Source organism: Myxocyprinus asiaticus, chromosome 11 (assembly GCF_019703515.2).
Source record: "Myxocyprinus asiaticus isolate MX2 ecotype Aquarium Trade chromosome 11, UBuf_Myxa_2, whole genome shotgun sequence".
In the NCBI taxonomy this organism is placed as follows: domain Eukaryota; kingdom Metazoa; phylum Chordata; class Actinopteri; order Cypriniformes; family Catostomidae; genus Myxocyprinus; species Myxocyprinus asiaticus.
Genome location: NC_059354.1, coordinates 22,448,567 through 22,467,754, shown reverse-complemented (window position 1 = coordinate 22,467,754; position 19,188 = coordinate 22,448,567). Strand labels below are relative to the sequence as shown.

Sequence of the window (19,188 nt, the reverse complement as noted above, 5' to 3'; positions counted from 1 at the left end):
AGGTGGGGGCAATCGATTCAAGCAGAGAACACTCTTTTACTACCCAACATTTAAAGCTGCAAAACTTATTGTAAAGTCAGTGGTTGAAAGGGAGGGAGTCTCGCCCTTTTGTACCCTTGTCACCTTCATTCCAGATTTATAACGCTCTATTACAAAAGTGTGCATCGAGGCCCTATTCAATTAGCCTATCAAATCTTTTATGGTCAGATTGTGAATGGGTTATCAGAGCTGGAGATAAGAGAATTTACAGTGCACATAATAATTCACAACAAAGGGGTTTGTAAATGCTGCATTACTGCCCATGCTCCCAATTCTTCACAGGCCTTTATTAAAAAACAAATAACCTTTCCAAATAAAATCATGCATAATATGCTTTATAACAAAGCAGTCAGCATGTTGTGTTGTGACATAACAATTGTACAACAAAATACAAATTTGACCTTATAACTTTTGAAGAGCATATTAGAATAAGGGGAAATACTTAACAATAAGGTTCTATTAAATGGATAATTAAATGCATTAAGGATCATGAACTAACAATGAACACTATATTTTTTACAGCATTTATTAATTTTGGTTACTGTTAATTTAATAAAATGCAATTTTTCATTTTTAGTTCACATTAATTTGTTCAGAATGCATTTACTAATTTTACAAATGTATCAGTTAATGTTAAAATGAACATTAACCAAGATGAATAATTTCTTAAAAAGTATTCATGGTTAGTTCATTCATGTTAACTCATGTTAATGATTACAACCTTATTGTAATGTGTTGACAGATAAGGTCTTCTTACAGTGAATCAGCTCATACTTACAGTACAAAAATATGTAGGCTATATACTGTACACAGTATAGAGAATGAATACAGTATATACAGTATATGGCCTAAATATCCTTGAAGAAATTTTACAGCACAAATACAAGCAAGAACACACACACACACATCAGACCAGTTTTGACATTCACATTCATACCACAGACCCGCGTGTCTCAATTCTGAATGACAAATAGATTGTGACGACTAGAAAATAGCACTCAATTTCCTTTTCACTAATGCAGCCAATACACTGTACCCTGGATCAATGGTGATGCGCCGTGAGACGCTGACCATTACTGTGATTGAATCTCCACTTTGACACTCAAATATGGAAGAGAATCTGGAACTTTAAGTATACTGCATCTTTTAGGCTGAGGAGATGAATTAATACAGTCTCTATGCTAAGAAAAATGGTCCAGCTCTATATAGTGGATCCATCTCTGCTAATGTGCATCATGTCTAAAAAATACACATGCTAAGTAAAGGAGTGAGCCGGCAGTCAGAGCTGATGTCAATTTTAAAAGAAGTAAAAGCATATACAAACACTCATACCGAAACGTGTGGATGACCTGTGACCCTGCAATGCTGCATATACTGTACAGTGAGTGTGCATGTGTGTGTGATTTTGTTAAGACAGAGGCAAATGTGCAGATATTTAAAAAAACTTCAAATAAAAAATGACTGTGCCATTTACCTGAGAGGGAGTGGTTGACATTTGGACATCTGTCAATCAAATATTCAATAGCAGAGCTCAGTAGTGGGCATGGGACCAGTGTTGTCATGGATACGGGGGTAGGTAAAAATGTGCAGCCTGCTAGGTCATTCCTTTGACTGCAGTGTTTGTAGAGGCCCTGCACCCTCATCCAGGTAGCAGCCAGGGGCATGTTCCCATGCCAACGCCCATCTATTTGTGAAATGTAAAACCAGGTAGCAAGAAACAGATGATTCTGTCCTTTCACCCAAGTCTGTGTCACATCCTGCTCAGTGTTTTCCTTTTCAATACTACTGTGAGTGTGTGATGAGAAAGCCAAGTCTCAGACACAGATGAAAAGGAAGGTGGGCAGGGAACAATTGCACAAATAATGGTGAGAGAATTTCCTCTCACTCTAATGCTATCGTTGAATACCCATGCTACATAGTTAAACATGTATTAAGATTATTCTACTCATAAACAAAATATGTTTTCTCTCTCTCTCTCTCTCTCTCCCTGATGGTTTGTCCATTTTCTTGGCACAACATTTCCCTCTCAGTTTAATTTGTCTATTTAATAATGTGATTATCGTTTTCTGTTCAATTTAATCTAATATATTCAAATAGTGAAATAAATCTAATCTTAATTAACCACAATAACGACATTTGCTATTTTAGTGATATGTCATGAGCTGGTGTTATTTATGTGTTGAACAAAACAAGTGGGGGAAAAGGCTTTCAAGTGTTTGAGCTGAGGTTATCCAAGACTGTTACGTTTTTTACAACTGAAAAATATAACTAACTCAAATATGTATTTTCTCCATTTTAAGACCAAATAAAAATGAAACCGTTTTAAAGCGAGGATCGCCCGCGCGCACAGTGTGGCTCAGAAAGGATGTCTTGTGCGCCCTCTAGAGGTTCAATGCAGCTACTCCATATGACCAATTACAGGAACACAACCTCACACTCTTGTGTCAATTTGACATTATAGAATTTATGTTAGTTTGCTGATAAGTGTCTTTTAATTACATACGCGCCTGAAATTACATTTACCATTGTTCTTTCATAGTTACCATAGTTTAACTGCGGTATTTGTAGTAGGCCCATATTAGGCCTAACAACAGGCATGGTTTATCATTATCATGGTTTTTTATATCAGTGTAACAATGGTCTCTATAAGGCTCAACGCATTTAGAAACTACAACTGCCATGGTGCTAACAAAGGTTAAGTAGATTCCCTCACTTTCTCACTAATAGACCTTTTTCACAGACTGTGATGACGCGTTTCCGCCTTATTTATCAGCGTAAATCTCAAGTTTCTTTTATTTATATTATACATTTTTTAAATATTGAGTGTGCATTTATAACACTATGCTTTGTGTTATATTGCCCTGGAATTAGTTTTAAAAAATGAATTACCACAGCTGCTGAGAGACTGGCAGGAAATTTGACATCTTCTCCCATATTACTGTCTTAATCCACCACTCTCTATTTTTTATTTTATTTTTTATTTCTGGAAAGTCATTCAAATTTCTTGTGGGTAAGTTAAAATAATATTTGCTGTAGTTTCCCATTCACCGCTGTCGCAGTTTACCCTGCAATCGTTTACTTCCAAGTTTAAACCCCGGAGTGTGAAAAAAAGGTCTACTGGTTATTTAGTAGGCTATAACATTTCCGCTACAATAGCATAGTTACAAAGTGAATAAGGAAGAAAATTCTCTCGTGTCTAAATATTAAGACAAACATTTAAACTTGAAACCAGTCTTTCTAAATTCAAGTAGTGAGATTTTCACTTACTCTACTTTTTTTTCCCTGAACTCACTTCAATTCAAGTAAAGCTCTATCAACGGCATTTATGTTGTGTTATGAATTATGGTGATATCCACAAAAAATAATTTCGACTCATTCTTCATTTAAGAAGGCACTTATGGTAGTAAACTGGGCTTGTCCACAAAACGTTAAAATACACTGTTTGAAAATGATAACCACCAGAAAGTAATCCACATTTTCCCTGCACACGGAAGTGTTACACGATTCGACTGTTTTGTATTTCTGGTCTCCAGTGTTTTCACTCGCCTCGGCGTAAATTCTTAGCAGGTTGTGTAATGTTTAAGGTATTACACTTGCATAAAATGGTCAAAAAACATGCTGATACTTCACAGAGTCGAGATTACCGTTTTTTCCACTGTCTACTGGAGTCTAGTCATGCTAACACGGATCTACAGATTTCCTGAGCAATCACTAGGCGGCGCCATGATGATTCTAATTGCCTGTTTTGTATTTCTGGTCTCCAGACGGCAAGTAAAAACTGCCAAAACAAGCGATCCAGAGAACAACAACCATTTAATCAGCGGTGTCAAACTCAGTTCCTGGAGGGCCGCGGCCCTTCAGAGTTTAGTTCCAGCCCTGCTCCAAAATGCCTCCTTGTAATCTTCAAGCACTTCTGAAGACCTTGATTAAGTGCTTCAGGTGTGTTTAATTAGGGTTGGAGCTAAACTCTGTGGCCCTCCAGGAACCGAGTTTGACACCCCTGATTTAAGTGTTACATAATGTAAAAATTAATTTCAGGCTCAACTTGTGCAGTTGTTGGCTGTCATAACAGCTCAGAATAATTAATGATATCAACGTAACTAACCTCGGACCATCGCTTCATGTCATACACACTCAGGTGAGGTAGAATGTTTAAAGTTATATCCAGTATTTCAACTTCGTTGTCGTGGTGACGTAACTTTGATTCTGTAACCTAGGTAACTTTCGCACGATGTCTGCGAGAATACCAAGAATGGAGGTGTTGTATTGTTTACATTAAGCAGATTAAGGATTTTGCGAGACCTTGATTTAAATCAGAAGTCGAACTAAACATTTGTCTCCTTCCTGTTGTCTGCATGCCTGTAGCATGATGTCCAAGGATGAAAAACAGCCAGAAACTGTTTAAATAAAAAACATGATCATGTTATCCACCTTATTTTGCAATGTGGAAGTAAGCAGCAGCTGCATTTCTGGCGTTGACCACAGTGAAAATAACTAGAAAGTTATAATACCACAGTTAGTGATCTGGGCTTATAAACTATCACACAACCACAGCAGAGTTATGTACCAATGTCGGATAATTTTCTAACGTCAGCATTTATAGTAAAAGAGTAAGTAAATCATTCAGTTGTTGCTGTGTGTTGTATTGAAGAGATGGTAATAAAATCTGCTTCATTCTTTACCGAGATTGTGACGATGCAGTCTTTCTTGTCTCCATGTAAACCTCCGTTCATATGTACCTTAATAACCTCCGATGATGCCTTTATTTATTTCCAAAGGCGATGTTTCATAAGCCATGCTGAATGCGAGATCTGCGTGTCTGTTTACTATACACCACTAAGAAAGAGAGAATGCTTTGACAAGAACAGAGAGAATAATGCATTTATTATTTTGTGAAAATGAAGCAGGTGTAAAGAAAGTTGAAGCAGCATTTTCCCTGCATCTTTCTCCTCTCTGCTGTTTGTGTTAATTTATGGAGGACTGCCCGTGTCAGTGCCTGATTTCATTCATTCTGCCAGTGCAACAGTGTGTGAAGAAACAATGACAAAATAAAAGGTAAAACTATATGAGTTTACCAATAAATAATAATAAACCTATGAGTTTATGAAAATCGTAATTAATGATAATAATATGTTGACATTTATTGCCGGCCTGTAATATAAAGCAGCATAATGTAGTATATTTATTTAGTTAAAATAGCTGGAAGTGGCTTATACTGGAAGTGGTCCACATTCAAGGTTGATAATGGCGCTGCCCTAGTTTTGCTGAAAAATAAAGTGTATACTAGGGATACACCGATCTGATACCTGGATCGGTATTGGCTCCGATACTGAAGCTTTTAGACGGATCGGGTATCGGTTCGACGAGCACGATCCAAATCCGATAGTGTTAGTCATATTCGTTACTGTCATGCTCCAAAAATGACATAAAAGAACCATTAAAACACCAATAAAGCAGTTCATATGACTCGTGCATTTTATTAAAAAACACTTGAAGACGTGCGATAGCTCTGTGAATCACAAAAGGCAGTGTTTAATAAGTAAATATAAAGTATGCGCAGCACCAGCGCATACTGTTTACACACACACTCGCGGCTATTTTTAGCCTTCAAAGAGGTGCTCAATATTTGAGCGCTACTCAAGAACAGCATCTCAGATGTAGATGCTCAATAGTTCGGTTCACTTAGGGTATGTTCAGACTGCAGGCAAATCGGATTTTTTCTCAAATCAGATCTTTTCAGGCAGACTGTCCGCACTATTAATTGCAAGTGATCAAATCAGATTTGCTTGTTCAGACATAACCAACCTATCTGCATGGGTTGCTTTGGTAATGATGTAAGGCTGGCACCAGAATGTCTACAACCAAAAGGCGCCATTTCCGGTAAAAGTCAAAGAACTCTGCGAGAATCAACGTCATAGAACTCTCTCACAAAAGCTGAAATCTACACCTGAATATCACCACGTGTGATAAAGTGAAAATCGCCTTTTGCTGAATTCTACACCTGAATATCACTACAGTGTGATGAATTGCAAATCACCTTGCTGCCCCCCCTTCTCTCTCCCCTTCTCCCCTTCAACAGCTCTGGACCAACACAAAGACATAAGATTTATATGTAAAAAATATAACAAATAACATGAAAACAAAGAATGCAACTGTATGTGTTTGATATCATTTAAGAGGTCTCTGTGCGACTGGTATAGTGGTCTCTTTCCCATGTTGATAAAACTAATGGTAACAAAGTTATAAGGTCTTTGCCAAATACTGCATAATTCTGGAGGTGTCTCCCCCTCCTTGACCAACAATTGAAATTATCTCCTGTATGTTAACAAGGTTAAACCCCAGGAAGTCAAGAACCCATTCACCCCCAAATCAAAGGATAATACCGTTTGGTACACAATGTTTATTCTGTCTGGATATTTAAGGAAAGTTGGCATGAAGCTCTGGGAATCTGTATGCAGATCTCCCATGCTGTACCGCTGCATGTAGTTTTGTCAGGTATGTTTCTTTGACTTGTCTTTTATTTTTAGTAATGCTTGTTTATTCTGATCATGTGAAATTGGCTTTGATTTGAATTTCTGCAACCGCGTTTTATATCCTACCTGACAAATAAATTGTTATTATTTGATTTGTTCTGAATTCCTCTGAAATCATTACTGGAGCTTTAATATAGGAGGAAGCCATTTAAAGACTCTCAGTTTGAATTTAAACCACTCAGGACAACCAGGTAGGACAACCACCTAGGACAGCCGGGTAGGATTTGAATTTCAATAGACCAGGGTAGACTATACTGGAGCTTTAATATATGAGAAACCACTCAGGACAACCGGGTAGGAGAAAGCCATTTAAAGACTCTGTCACTGCTCACCGCCCGTCTTTGCAAGTTGTATGTATGTGACTAAGCGGCAATATCGTCTGGTTATGAGAAAAGCCAAACCAGACGATATTAGTTAACCCTACAACCACTGACTAAAACGGAACTGGCTAACCATTTTCGGGAGGTTTACATAATTTAATAACGGCCGGTGTAAGTCTCCAAAGATCAAAAGGACAATGAATAGAAGAGGATTTAGAGTAATCAATAACCTAAAAATGTTAAATTAAAAGAATGATCAGAAATTAATTTGAGCTTAAATATAAATTAGAGGTCAACTTAAAATTGGAGTCAGATTAATATAAAATTGGAGTCAGATAAAGACAGAACAACGCAGAGACCTTCAAGGGCAATTTATTGAAGTTCCGCTCCGGAACGGATATGAAAATTATCCATAAAGATATCCTCTTTTTTTACAATGACGTAGGCATACCCACGTGACAATGCTTTCAAAACAGATGCGGGAAAAATGGAGGCGCATCATCTCGCTCTTCAAATAAGTGCCCTGTCCAGTCGCGGTGCAGAACTCCTCCGTCGCACAAGAAAAACTCAGCGATGGAGGAGACCGGTAAATATTGTGATGTTCCGTGCTGCAGTCACCGATTTTTGACGTCATCGTTGTGTCGCATTAAGAGTGACGCAAAAGACCATTTGAAATCCGATTTGAGCAGCCAGAGTGTCTAGACTGAGATGCAACTTTAAAAATCAGATTTCAGTCGCATTTGAAACCACCTCCCTATGTGGTTTGAATCAGATTCGGAAAAATCAGATTTCATGTGGTTTTTTGCTGTCCAGACTATCAAAAACTCATCTGGATACAATCTGGATATGCAAAAAATCGGATTTTTAGTGGCAGTCTGAAAAAGGCCTTATAATATGCATTTAGAACGGCACTGGATGTTCATTTTACCAGAATTTCAATAAGAAGCGAATTAAACTACTGTGAACTTGCCTACAAAAAGACACATACAGGACTTCCTGGAGAGTTCAGAATGTCAAAATAAAAGCGTGAGGGTTTAAAAAGTGCACGATTTAAATATATTACTGTTGTATTTAAAATTTAAATTAGAAGTCAATAATAATAATAATAAATTATTATTATTATTGTCATCATTATTATTTGTTTACAATTTATAACAATATTTAAGTTGAATGGGTTCCAAAAAATAACTGTGTGTATGAAAAGCGGACTGATGTCTTACAACTAAATTGAACAAAAAAGAGATCTGAATCTTTTGAAGTCCAGATCTAAGTAAAAAAATAAATAAATAAATAAAACATGAAAACTGGAATTACTGTTAATTTTGCTGCTGTATTATCCAGTATATTAGTTAAAAATAAAGTGTTTCTTAATAAGCTATATATTTATATTGAAATAATGTGTAGTGAGAGGTTTGTTTCTTTACATATTAAAGATTACTCCCAATTAGTTCCACACAATAATGTAAAGATATTCAAAACTGATTATGCAAAAAAACAACACTGGGATTGGATCGGGATCGGTATTGGCCAATACTGAGATTTCCGGTATCGGAATCGGATTGGAAGAGAAAAAGTGGTATTGGTGCATAATGTATACTGGTGCCACCCTCAGGATGGAATTATGTTGGTGACCAATTACTAGAAGTTCATCCACCTACAACATTAGTCCCACAGCAAAAATGACGATTTAGACAACTTTACAGGTAAAATAATACAAAATTCATTCACCCCCACCGTTTAATTCCATTTAAGTGCCTTACTCTAACCCTGATCTTTCCTTCTTTTCTACTATTCTATTGTCTCATTAGGCAACAATTGCTATTGACTAAACTTAACTTGTATTAAAACCGGAAGATTCCTTTAAGAGTTTTGCTACATTAAAGGTGCAAAAAGTAATTTTTTCCTAATTAAAAAAGCTGTACTCCTTAAGAAATTAATTGTAATTTTGAAACATATGTAGGAAAACATGACCACTCACATTAAAATGAAGACTCCAGTCATATCAGTAACCTTATAAAAGCTGTTTTATTTTACATGTAGAGGGTCCGCACATGGGGGCTGCCATGTTAGATTCACATGACCAGCTGAATACTACTCGCTTAATCTCAGTAACAATCCTGTTATTTGACACTTTCACTCACTGATTAAAGTAATCATGGCTGACTGTGAATTGTGAATTTTTACAATGGCATCAGTAACTGAAATCTATTGCGTCTGAATGATGCTGCATCCACACCACTAGGTGTCAGTGTAAGTCTAAGACAACTTGAACAAGAACTTAGTGCACCTTTAATCACACAAAAGTGAGTTTAAAAAAATTCATTTAATGTTGTTAAAGGGACAGTTCACCGAAAATGAAAATTCTCTCATCGTTTACTCACCCTTATGCCATCTCTGATGTGTAAAACTTTCTTTTTCTGCAGAACACAAACAAAGCTTTTTAGAAGAATATTTCAGCTCTGTAGGTTCATGCAATGCAAGTGAATTGTGAACTCTGAAGGTCCAAAAAAGCACATAAAGGCAGCATAAAAGTAATCCATAAGACTCCAGTGGTTAAATTCATGTCTTGAGAAGTGATATGATAGGTGTGGGTGAGAAACATATCAATATTTAATTACTTTTTTCTATACATCTCCACTTTCACTTCCACATTCTTTTTTTTTTTTTTTTTTTGGCGATTTGCATTCTTTGTGCATATTGCCACCTACTGGTCAGGGCTGGTCAAAGGTGGAAATTTATAGTAAAAAGGACTTAAATATTGATCTGTTTTTCATCCACATCTATCATATCACGTCTGATGACATTAATTGTACCACTGAGTTGTATGGATTACTTTTATGTTGCCTTTATTTGCTTTTTGGACCTTAAGAGTTTTGGCCACCATTCACTTGCATTGTATGGACCTACAGAACTGAAATATTCTTCTGAATATCTTTAACATTTGTGTTTTGCAGCAGAAATTAAGTCATACATATCTGGGAAGGCATGATGAGTAAATGATAAAAGAATTTTCATTTTTGGGTGAACTATACCTTTAAAGTGTTGACAAAGTTCCAAGTTGAATGCAAGTTTTACAGTATGAATTTTAAATGAAGCAACGCTGCCATCTGCTGTTGTGTGTTGACATAGATTACTGACTGACTCAATCGCATCAGTATGTGATTCTGACTCGTTGTTTTAATTGTTTAAATCGTCTTTCACTGTCTGTTTGTTACATGAAGTACCATGCATTCCGAATCCAAAACTTTAATTAATATTCGAGAAAACAACTCATGGATAATCGGCTGGCTGACAGCAGTTCTGTCCCCTCGTGGACGTGTTTTTCGAAGCGTCAAATGAGGGTGATAACATGTAGCCTAGTTTCTAACTTGTATCTACGTAAACAACGATAGATAAATTGTGCAATGGCTGTACACTCTGAAGATAACACACCAAAACGAGTTTTCCGCTTTTCCTCCCTGGTTTGCTATAGTATCCTGACGTTTTGCTCGTGTCGATCAGTTTACATGCAGTCAGAAATATTTTTGTATTTGCATACTTCAAAACGAGACGAGTGGGCGAAGTGCAGACGCCGGTAGACGATCTTCTGTTTGAAGGGTTGTTGTGCGCGCCCCTCTCCGCTCAATGCTTCTGCGTCATTAAAGGGGTAACATTGCTGCTTTTGATTAGATAACTTGATTAACCAAATTAGATCATTTAAGATGTGTTCTTATAATGATAATACGTATCTGTCAAAAAGTTGTTAAAATATTTTGGAAACTCAATTTAATAGCTTTTTGGAGGCAGAAATGCTTTTGAGACAAAGAGACAAAACTCACAATACTTTACACCACAAGTACTCAAACAGGCGTAAACACTCACGTGCTGTTGAAAGCCGGTGATTTATTTGAGTGTCATCATGTTGCAGCATCACCAAACTTCTATGCGGACATTCCCACATTAGTTCTCCAGGAACACAAAAAAAACAAAAAACATCAGATATTCCAGCTTTCGAGTTTTACTTTAAGTCTTCATCGTACCAATTGCATGACAGTTGAGGACTGTGCTTGATAAAGGTTCATGCCACTAGAATGTTTAATGTTGAGTCCTTTTTTGGGGGGTGGGGGGGTATGGGATAACTGCAGGTAACATCATATTAAAAGCAAGCCACAAAAAAAAAAATGTCAACATTTTATTTGTATTATTTTATGTATTAACTTTCAGATAGCTAGTGAAAAATGTAACATCCAAGTGACATGACAGACATCCAGGTCCAGTGAAAGAGCAAGCACGAAATGTGCAGATGCGTGGCTGGTGGTTCCTCTAGATGTTTTCTACCCATTGAAAGCAATGCCAGTCCTTCATAAGTGGGTAGACACTTGTTTTTCTAGTCAGTGACAAATCCTGTCATGGTTCACAATCTAGTGCTGAGGTTCAAGCTCCTACTCAAATCGCTGCAAGCGCAATCCTCTGGAGTGCACAACTCTTCATGTGCATACCCTCCTACTTTTGAGTTATCCGATACTTTTTCCAAGAGAGAACTGTTTGAAGAGTTTGTGAGTAGAATCCAACACTGTTCTCAAGAAGCACAGAATACAGATCTTTGCTCAGAGAAGAAAATAGAAGGGAAGGTATGCGAAAAGATGAAGCAAATGTAAAATCCAGCAGATCAAAACAGATAAAAAGTTAGAGGCCTTTGAAAAATGGTTGAAATTAGACATAAATTGTAAAAATAAGTGAGAGGAAAGTAAAAGAATTATCGAAGGATGAAGAAAATGAAAAAATTAGGAGAGCTCAGAGGACCATGTCAGTAGCATGAGAGAGACAGACAGAGAGAGAGAGAGAAATTGATGGTTACCAGAAGCACCCACTGTGCAGACTGCAAATGAAGAGTCCAGAACCAATTCTTCCTTCCCCTTATTCACAGAGCCTTAGTCCTGTACTGCCTTATAGCCTTTCCACAGCATGAATATATTACTAGCCACACAATGACGTTGCTTATTGTTTATGAATTACTGGCCTGCCAGACAACAAAGGCTATTTTCATAAGAAAACTCTAATTCATTTCAGTTCCTATTTGATTAGAGGCAGAAGAAAAGAAGCCCTTCGGTCATAGACCCCAGAGGACTGTTTTTATTCAGTCTGTATGAATAGGGCTTTATTGCTCTTCTTTTCAAAAGCTGATGGGGAAAAGCTTTTAGAGTTAAACATTGACGAAAAATTATTGGGCGGCTGTTTTTGTGTAATAACAAACCCCTTCAAAAGGACACTGTGCTCTTATCCTTCCACCACTCACTCACTCTTTTCTCTTTCTTTTTTGGCAAATTGTAAAGCCTAGAAATTAATGACAGACAGTAGCAAAAAGAGAGACCAGCACAGCCACAATGCATGTCAAATCTGAATGATCACAGGCTAGTGAATAGACCAAGGGAGAGAAAGGAAAAGACAGGGACTTAGACAAGCGTGTGTGTGTGTGTGTGTGTGTGTGTGTGTGTGTAGACTGGTCAAAAGCGAATTGATTCAATGTCCACAGTGTCCCTTTTGCATAGGATTTCAAAGACAGGTAGTGTTTTAACTGTTAGTTACCACAGAGAGGGTATCTGGTTTGCTGCACTTCAGAGGTGATCAGTTTAGTCCCAAACAAGGCTAAACTTGGACATGGTCAGCATACCAAAGGGATGTGTATATACAAATATGCATGAATGTCATTATTTATTTATTTCGTTTGAAGCATCTTTCAGTGACAAATGCCAATTTTTTTACTTTAGAATTGTATTTTTATCTACTTATTACAGTAAGGTAGTGCAAGTTGTTTTTTTCCATAATACCAAAACATCACTGAAAGCGACCATCTTCCAAACTCAATAAGCTGTAAAAAGGGAGATCAGCAGAGAACAAATATGAAAAGGCCAACCTGGCATTTATCTACAGGTTTTATCTAAAGGATAAATCAGGGCCTCCTTTTATCAGGAGTGCATTATGCTCCTTTGTATTTATGCAGGAATATTTAACAGGAGACAAAAGGTGACTTTCTCCTTATTCATCTGCAAACAAGGCAATGCTGGCATTCTGAAAAGCCTGACATTTGAGCTTTTTGCCAACACCAGCAAAATTATATTCTTTCCATTGTAAATCAATGAAGTAGAATCATCGCCCACAAAGGGACTAGATTGGCTTGTCACTGTAATAGGACCTGGCGCATACACAACCTTTACCCAGAGCCGTTGTATGCAGGCGAAAGACAAGGGCATAAAGTTGCCCTTGTCATCATGCCCTTCCCCTTGACAGATTATAGAAACTTTAAGCTTAAACTCCTGAGAAATGTTTCTTACAGGTCTGTTCATTCATTCACACAGTATCATCTATCACATTGTTCATTTAGTAAATAAATGTCACAGCTGAATCTCTGTATTCAAAGAAGGAACTGGCTACATTCTAATTAAAAAAATGTACATAAGTTTAAGTATATATAGTTTTACCATGTATCATTTTAAAATCTCACCTTGTACACATTTTGAATAATTGGCATTGCCCAACTGATGCCACTCAGGTATAGACACAACTAGCAAAGAATGCTTTTTATTTACAGAATAAATTTAGTCACATGGATCTGGGATGAGGTAAAGAACACTCCATAATAAATATCCTGTGTGAGTTCAGATGAGGCTATTCTTCAAGTGTTCTGTAAGAGTAACAGTCCATTACAGTAAGAATTCAAAGACAGTTAAGCCCATAAATAAGAGTTTGGCATTTGCTTTGGTCAAAGAAGTCTTTACAGTCATAAAGTCTGTGTGGTTGTTTGTTTGTATTTACAGGTATGACAGGTATGCAGAAGGTCCTGTCACAGCCTGGCAATGGCACCTAAAACAAGTTATGTACCCAGCATAACAACACATAAGCATACACCTATGACCTTAATGTTGTGTTCCTCATTCAACATACAATGTGACTGTTGCTAAAAACAAACGTACCCACAGTTCAATTATTCTTTAAGTATCAAAATTTGAGTAATTTGTAAACAACAATTAAAAATAATGAAAACTTCACATCATTGAAATATTCACAGATTCAGTATCTTAATTTGAGTATATCGTGATAAAATTTCTCATTAAAACTGAAATGTAACCATAAAAGAGGATTTAAAATTACCTTTTTTCAAATGTAATTTGTTGAAATACAGGTCAAGCCGTAAGATGGTCACAATCTCAACATCAGTTACATGTGAAAAGTGAGGTACTACCTGTCTCACACCTTAACACCAGGTGAAAGACAAACTTGCAGAAAGGTGATGCCCTTCCTCCAAGACAGACACAGGAAACACTCATGGCAAAAGTCTTTCATGGATGCGAAGACTTCAAAGCAACAGTCTGATGTCATGACTGTTCAAATATAAATTAGTGGTTGTCAGATTTTTCTAAATTCCATAAACTAGAACATAGTTTAAAAGCACCTGCTTGGTGGAGATGCATAGAGTACGTTTGATCGTTGAAATGAGCCAGTTAAGGTAACTACAGACTCATACCCACTACTGTATTACAACATATGTGTTGCTTTTAAGGAAAGAAAACATATGTGATATGCTGAACTGGGTGAAATAATTTTTAACTACTAGTGTAACAGAACAAAAAAGTGTAAACTGGCCACACTGATATCATAAGTTGGTCTCATCCCAGGACGGGTCGTTCATTTTGTTTAGGATTTTTCGAACTATCCTCTCCAGATCTTTCCGGGCTCTCTGTTCTTCTTCCAGAGATCTCTTCATTTTTTTTTTGTCCTGTTGGTTGGGTAAAGTCAAGAAACCACTTGAAATGAAACACAACTGAAGCAAAACATTTCAAGGATTGTTTGTCGGTTTAAGGAAGTGACTTCTTTGTCCCTTGAACATTTCTGGCTAGTTGACAAACTTATTTAAAACAACAGTGGGAGGCACTTAATATGATTGTAATAAAATGTCATTATTAAAATGTGGACCATGTTGTTCGGTGGCTGGATGCTCCCTGGAACTAACGGAAATTAATGCGTTTAGATCTCTGAAAAAAAACAAAATGCTATGACACGAGATGGCTGGATACGTGCAGTACCAACAACTGTAGCACACGTCTTATCTCTGGTAGGTGAATGACATTTTTGCCAACTAATAGTAAGTGTGATAGGTATCATTTAGCTGGCTAGTTAGTCAAGAGTATTTCTTTTTTGGGCTCTAAAATTTACTATAGATCGCTCCCTGAATGAAGCTGCGCAAGTCATTTACATTTAGTCATTAAGCAGATGCTTTTATCCAAAGTGACTTACAAATAAGCAACATAAGCAATCTGTCACACAAGTCAACAATATCAGTAGTATTGCACTGCCAAGACCTCCGCAAAAGAAAGAGACACTAATTTTATTTTTTTTTTATAATAAAAAAACAACCTTACTCTGTCTGAAAGTCACGCGCTTACAGCGTTAACAGCTTCACTGATTTTAATACGAGTGATCCAATATTCCCGACCTTTCTGCTGAGGAAATAATTGTGAGCATCTAAACTACAATACACTTTCATTTCATCTCTTGCGTAGACACGCTCAGTATCCACAACACATCTGGATAAGTCACTTCAGGTAAAAGTTTCATGTTCGAGAAAATTTGTTGACTCAGAGTCTTATTCGAAGGATCCAGTAATGACCTCCTCATTGTTAATTTTCAGTTTTTGCACATATCTTGTTTGTTCTTTATTAGCTAGACTCAAAGTTAATTTTGACAGTTCTGGGTTATAAAAATACCAGAAATGCTTCAGAGCAAGACATTCGCAGTAGCGTTCTAATTCCTTTATTATTATAATGTTATTACGTCAGTAAGCGTCATTCATAACCTTCTCAGACCCATGATCAAAGACACTCACCTGTTTAAGTTCTTGTACCTCATTTCTCAGAGCATAAACAACATCCACAAGGCTCCTAGGAAACACATTGAACATTCAAGATGTCAATAAATAGTGTAAAATAGCATTTTGAAACTTAAAGCTGTTTTATGCTCCATCATTTTACAAAGAACCATCCTATTACACTTACAATGAACCCTTTTCTAAAAGTAGACAAATATGCAGTCTTACTTCTCCCCGAGCAGACTTTGACCATTACTCTTCAACTCGTCTACACTGAACTTCTCCTCCCCAGGAACTATCAGTGCTGGACCGACATCTTTCCACTGCCCTGTTCCAAGAGAAAAGTCCCGCAGATTGGTTTTAGGATGTTTACTTCAGTTGGACTCACTGATTAGGATATATACAAGACCAGAGTGCCTCAAAAGATGATTTGTACTGGATCAAACTTACACAAGACTGAGCGTGAGACAAGAGTTAGTCATGCAGAGAGGGATCATCCAAAACAAAAAGAAAAAAAAAAAAAGCTTTTGAAAAAAGGACCATAAAAGGTTGTCTTAAGTGTGCAAGCTGAAATTTCCTTAACCACAAAATAATAAGAAAAGGAAACTGTAAATGTAGATGTGGATTTCTGTTTAAACAAAGTAATACTCACTAATATTATTAAAGTAATATTTAATACATGAAAATAATAAACAAACAAACTTGCAAATATCACACTTATTCTGTAATGAGAGATTAATTCCTTAAAGGACAGTAAATATACTGTACAAAACAACCTAAGATTTATTCAAAACTTATATTACAACGTGTGCCATCTTGTCATATATTTGACTCTGCAAATAACAAACACAATAATGTCTTAATTTCAAACCACGTAAACATCACTGATGTATCTCAGTTTAACAGGTTTTCAGAATATCTGTATGACACGACCGACAAAAGGGTAGTAAATATTCATGTTTTCTTCTTGTTCATTTTTAAACCACAGAATAGAACTTGGTCACAAGGAATCACATAACAAGAGGGATTATACTCTTTGTCATCACTGAACTAATTGGCAAGTCGGTTTTCTTATTTGTCTCAAACACTTCATACATAGTAGAGTAAAAAGCATCAAACACTGAGGCTTTTACAGAGTCTCTAATGAGTGGTGAAGAACTACTAACATCCACACATCAGATACAAACGTATTCGAATAGAATTTGAACGAACATTTAATTACTTTTTTTAAACTTCCATACTTTTCACCATAAACACTAACACCACTATAAACTTACATGTTAGATCCAAGCATACAAAGTCAAAATTCATTCAAAATACATATACAAATAAAAAATAAATACATTTATATCACACAATTATGAACAAAAAGTCCCAAGTAATACTGTCTGCAGTGTTATCTGAGTACCATAAGCATGGATTTCCCAACTCCTTACATCAACAGAGTGGCAATCTAATGTTCACATTCAGTAAACACAGTCCAAGTTTTAATGCTGCACATTTCAGATGACTGACAATACTCTAATATTTACAGACACGTTAAAGAGATTTTAAAATCTTTTTTTCCATTTACAGCAGGACCTGTCCTTGTTGCCTTCAGAGTGCATTGTACCTTCAACAACATTAAAAATTAAATACATCTGGGAATGAGGGCAGAAAGAGAGATCACCATTTTTAAAGGACACTTAAATAAATACTTAATGCAAGGCAAGAAAAAATTATAATAGAAGGTATAAAGGGAGGGTGGGGGTGTGTGGGGGATTTAAGATGTCAAGGCAACAGGGAACTGCTTTGGGAAAGTGCATATATCTGTAAAACATTATGACGTGCAGATTTATACAAGACCATGTGTAAACACTGACATATAAAATACAAATGACAAGAATAAATATGAATTAGAGTGACAGATCATTAAATAAATAAATAGGTTTAAAATAAATAAATAGTCATTTCAAATAAGAGGAGTGAGGGGGCGGTTTAGTTTTGGTGGGAGATGTAGGAGCTCTTACGGGATACAGAGCCCATCCTGTAACTGTGGGCCGTCCATATACTGTCATAGTCAGAGTCCTCTGAGAGATCCGAGGTGCCCTCCGGCTTTGAGATACTGCTACGGCGGCCCAGAGAGTCCACGCTGGATTGATCCAAAACGTGGTTATGCATGAGGTCAGTCCCTTGCCATGCTGAAGAGAGTGTCCATTTCCAGATGATGAGAGGGGGTCAAATCATATGAATGAAGGGACGGGGGGAGGATATGGAAGGGGATAAAACAAAGGGGCCGACCAAAAAATGTGCATGGGTGGTCCAACCGCATAGATGAGAGTGCAAGAGTACCAATAATAACCAAGACAGCAAAAATAAGTTTAAACAACGGATGAGTCAAAATGTAAATGACAAAATTGTGATAAAGGGGCAGATTGGGGGCGGGGGGGCGTTCATGATAAATAAATAAATTAAATATGATGAGGAAGAAAGAGTATATTGTTAAAAGAGATCCAAGAATGTTGTTGAGCTAAACAGACTTGAGTTTTTATAGAAATGCTAAGGATGGGAATCAAGAATCATTAATATCACAAAGACAATAAATACACAATACGTCTTTCTATTGCATTATCTTTGATGGCTGCAAGCAACAACGAACATATATTGCAACCAGTGTAATCTGATTCGTGAATGAACGACTACGTGGTGCTTTAAAATGAAATGAATAAAGAGAATCACAAATCATTTTCAAACTTTTGAATGAATCTAACGATTCCCTCATTTACTGAATCAGGCTTACTACTTACTGAACTGCAAGTCTTTACTTTTGTCTTGTCACACCGAAAGGGATAGTTCACCCAAAACTGAAAATTCTCTCATCATTTACTCACTCTCATGCTATTCCAGATGTGTATGACTTTCTTTCTTCTGCTGAACTCAAATGAAGATTTGTAGTAGAATATTTCAGCTCTTTCGGTCCATACAATTCAAGTGAATGGTGATCAAAATGTTGAAGCTCCAAAAAGGTTGGTGAGAAACAGATCAAAATTAAAGTCCTTTTTTTACTATAAATTCTCCTCCCTGCCCAGTAGGTGGTGATATGCACGAAGAATGGGAATTGCCAAAACAAAAGAAGAATGTGAAAGTGGAGATTTATGGTGAAAAAGGACTTAAATATTAATCGGTTTCTTACCCACACCTATCATATCGCTTCTGAAAATACTGTATGGATTTAACTGATGGAGTCGTATGGATTACATTTATGCTGCCTTTATGTGCTTTTTGGACCATCAAAGTTCTGGCCACCATTCACTTGCAGTACCTAAAGAGCTGATATATTCCCCTAAAAATCTTCATTTGTCTTCTGCAGAAGATAGAAAGTCATACACATTTGGGATGGTATGAGGGCGATTAAATGATGAGAGAATTTTCATTTTTGGGTTAACTAACCCTTGAGCAACTGTCCAGCATGAAG

At 36.7% G+C, this 19,188-nt stretch overlaps 1 protein-coding gene across 5 annotated transcripts in view; it reads right to left on the bottom strand.

Moving 5' to 3' along the window:
- Window positions 1-13,377: 13,377 nt before the first annotated feature.
- Window positions 13,378-19,188, bottom strand: part of LOC127448378 (rho guanine nucleotide exchange factor 7-like) — a 34,961-nt gene continuing 29,150 nt past the window's right edge. Inside the window, exons 19-22 of one of the 5 annotated variants that reach the window (XM_051710852.1) lie at window positions 17,744-17,914; window positions 15,963-16,062; window positions 15,753-15,807; window positions 13,378-14,645 (exon numbers count right to left, since the gene is read on the bottom strand). In XM_051710852.1, coding sequence (XP_051566812.1) covers window positions 14,523-14,645; window positions 15,753-15,807; window positions 15,963-16,062; window positions 17,744-17,914 — 449 coding nt within the window. In that variant the 3' untranslated portion in view covers window positions 13,378-14,522. Of the gene's footprint in view, window positions 14,646-15,752; window positions 15,808-15,962; window positions 16,063-16,389; window positions 17,915-19,188 lie in introns of those variants that run through there. The other 4 variants (XM_051710848.1, XM_051710851.1, XM_051710850.1 and 1 more) reach the window with 4 other exon arrangements.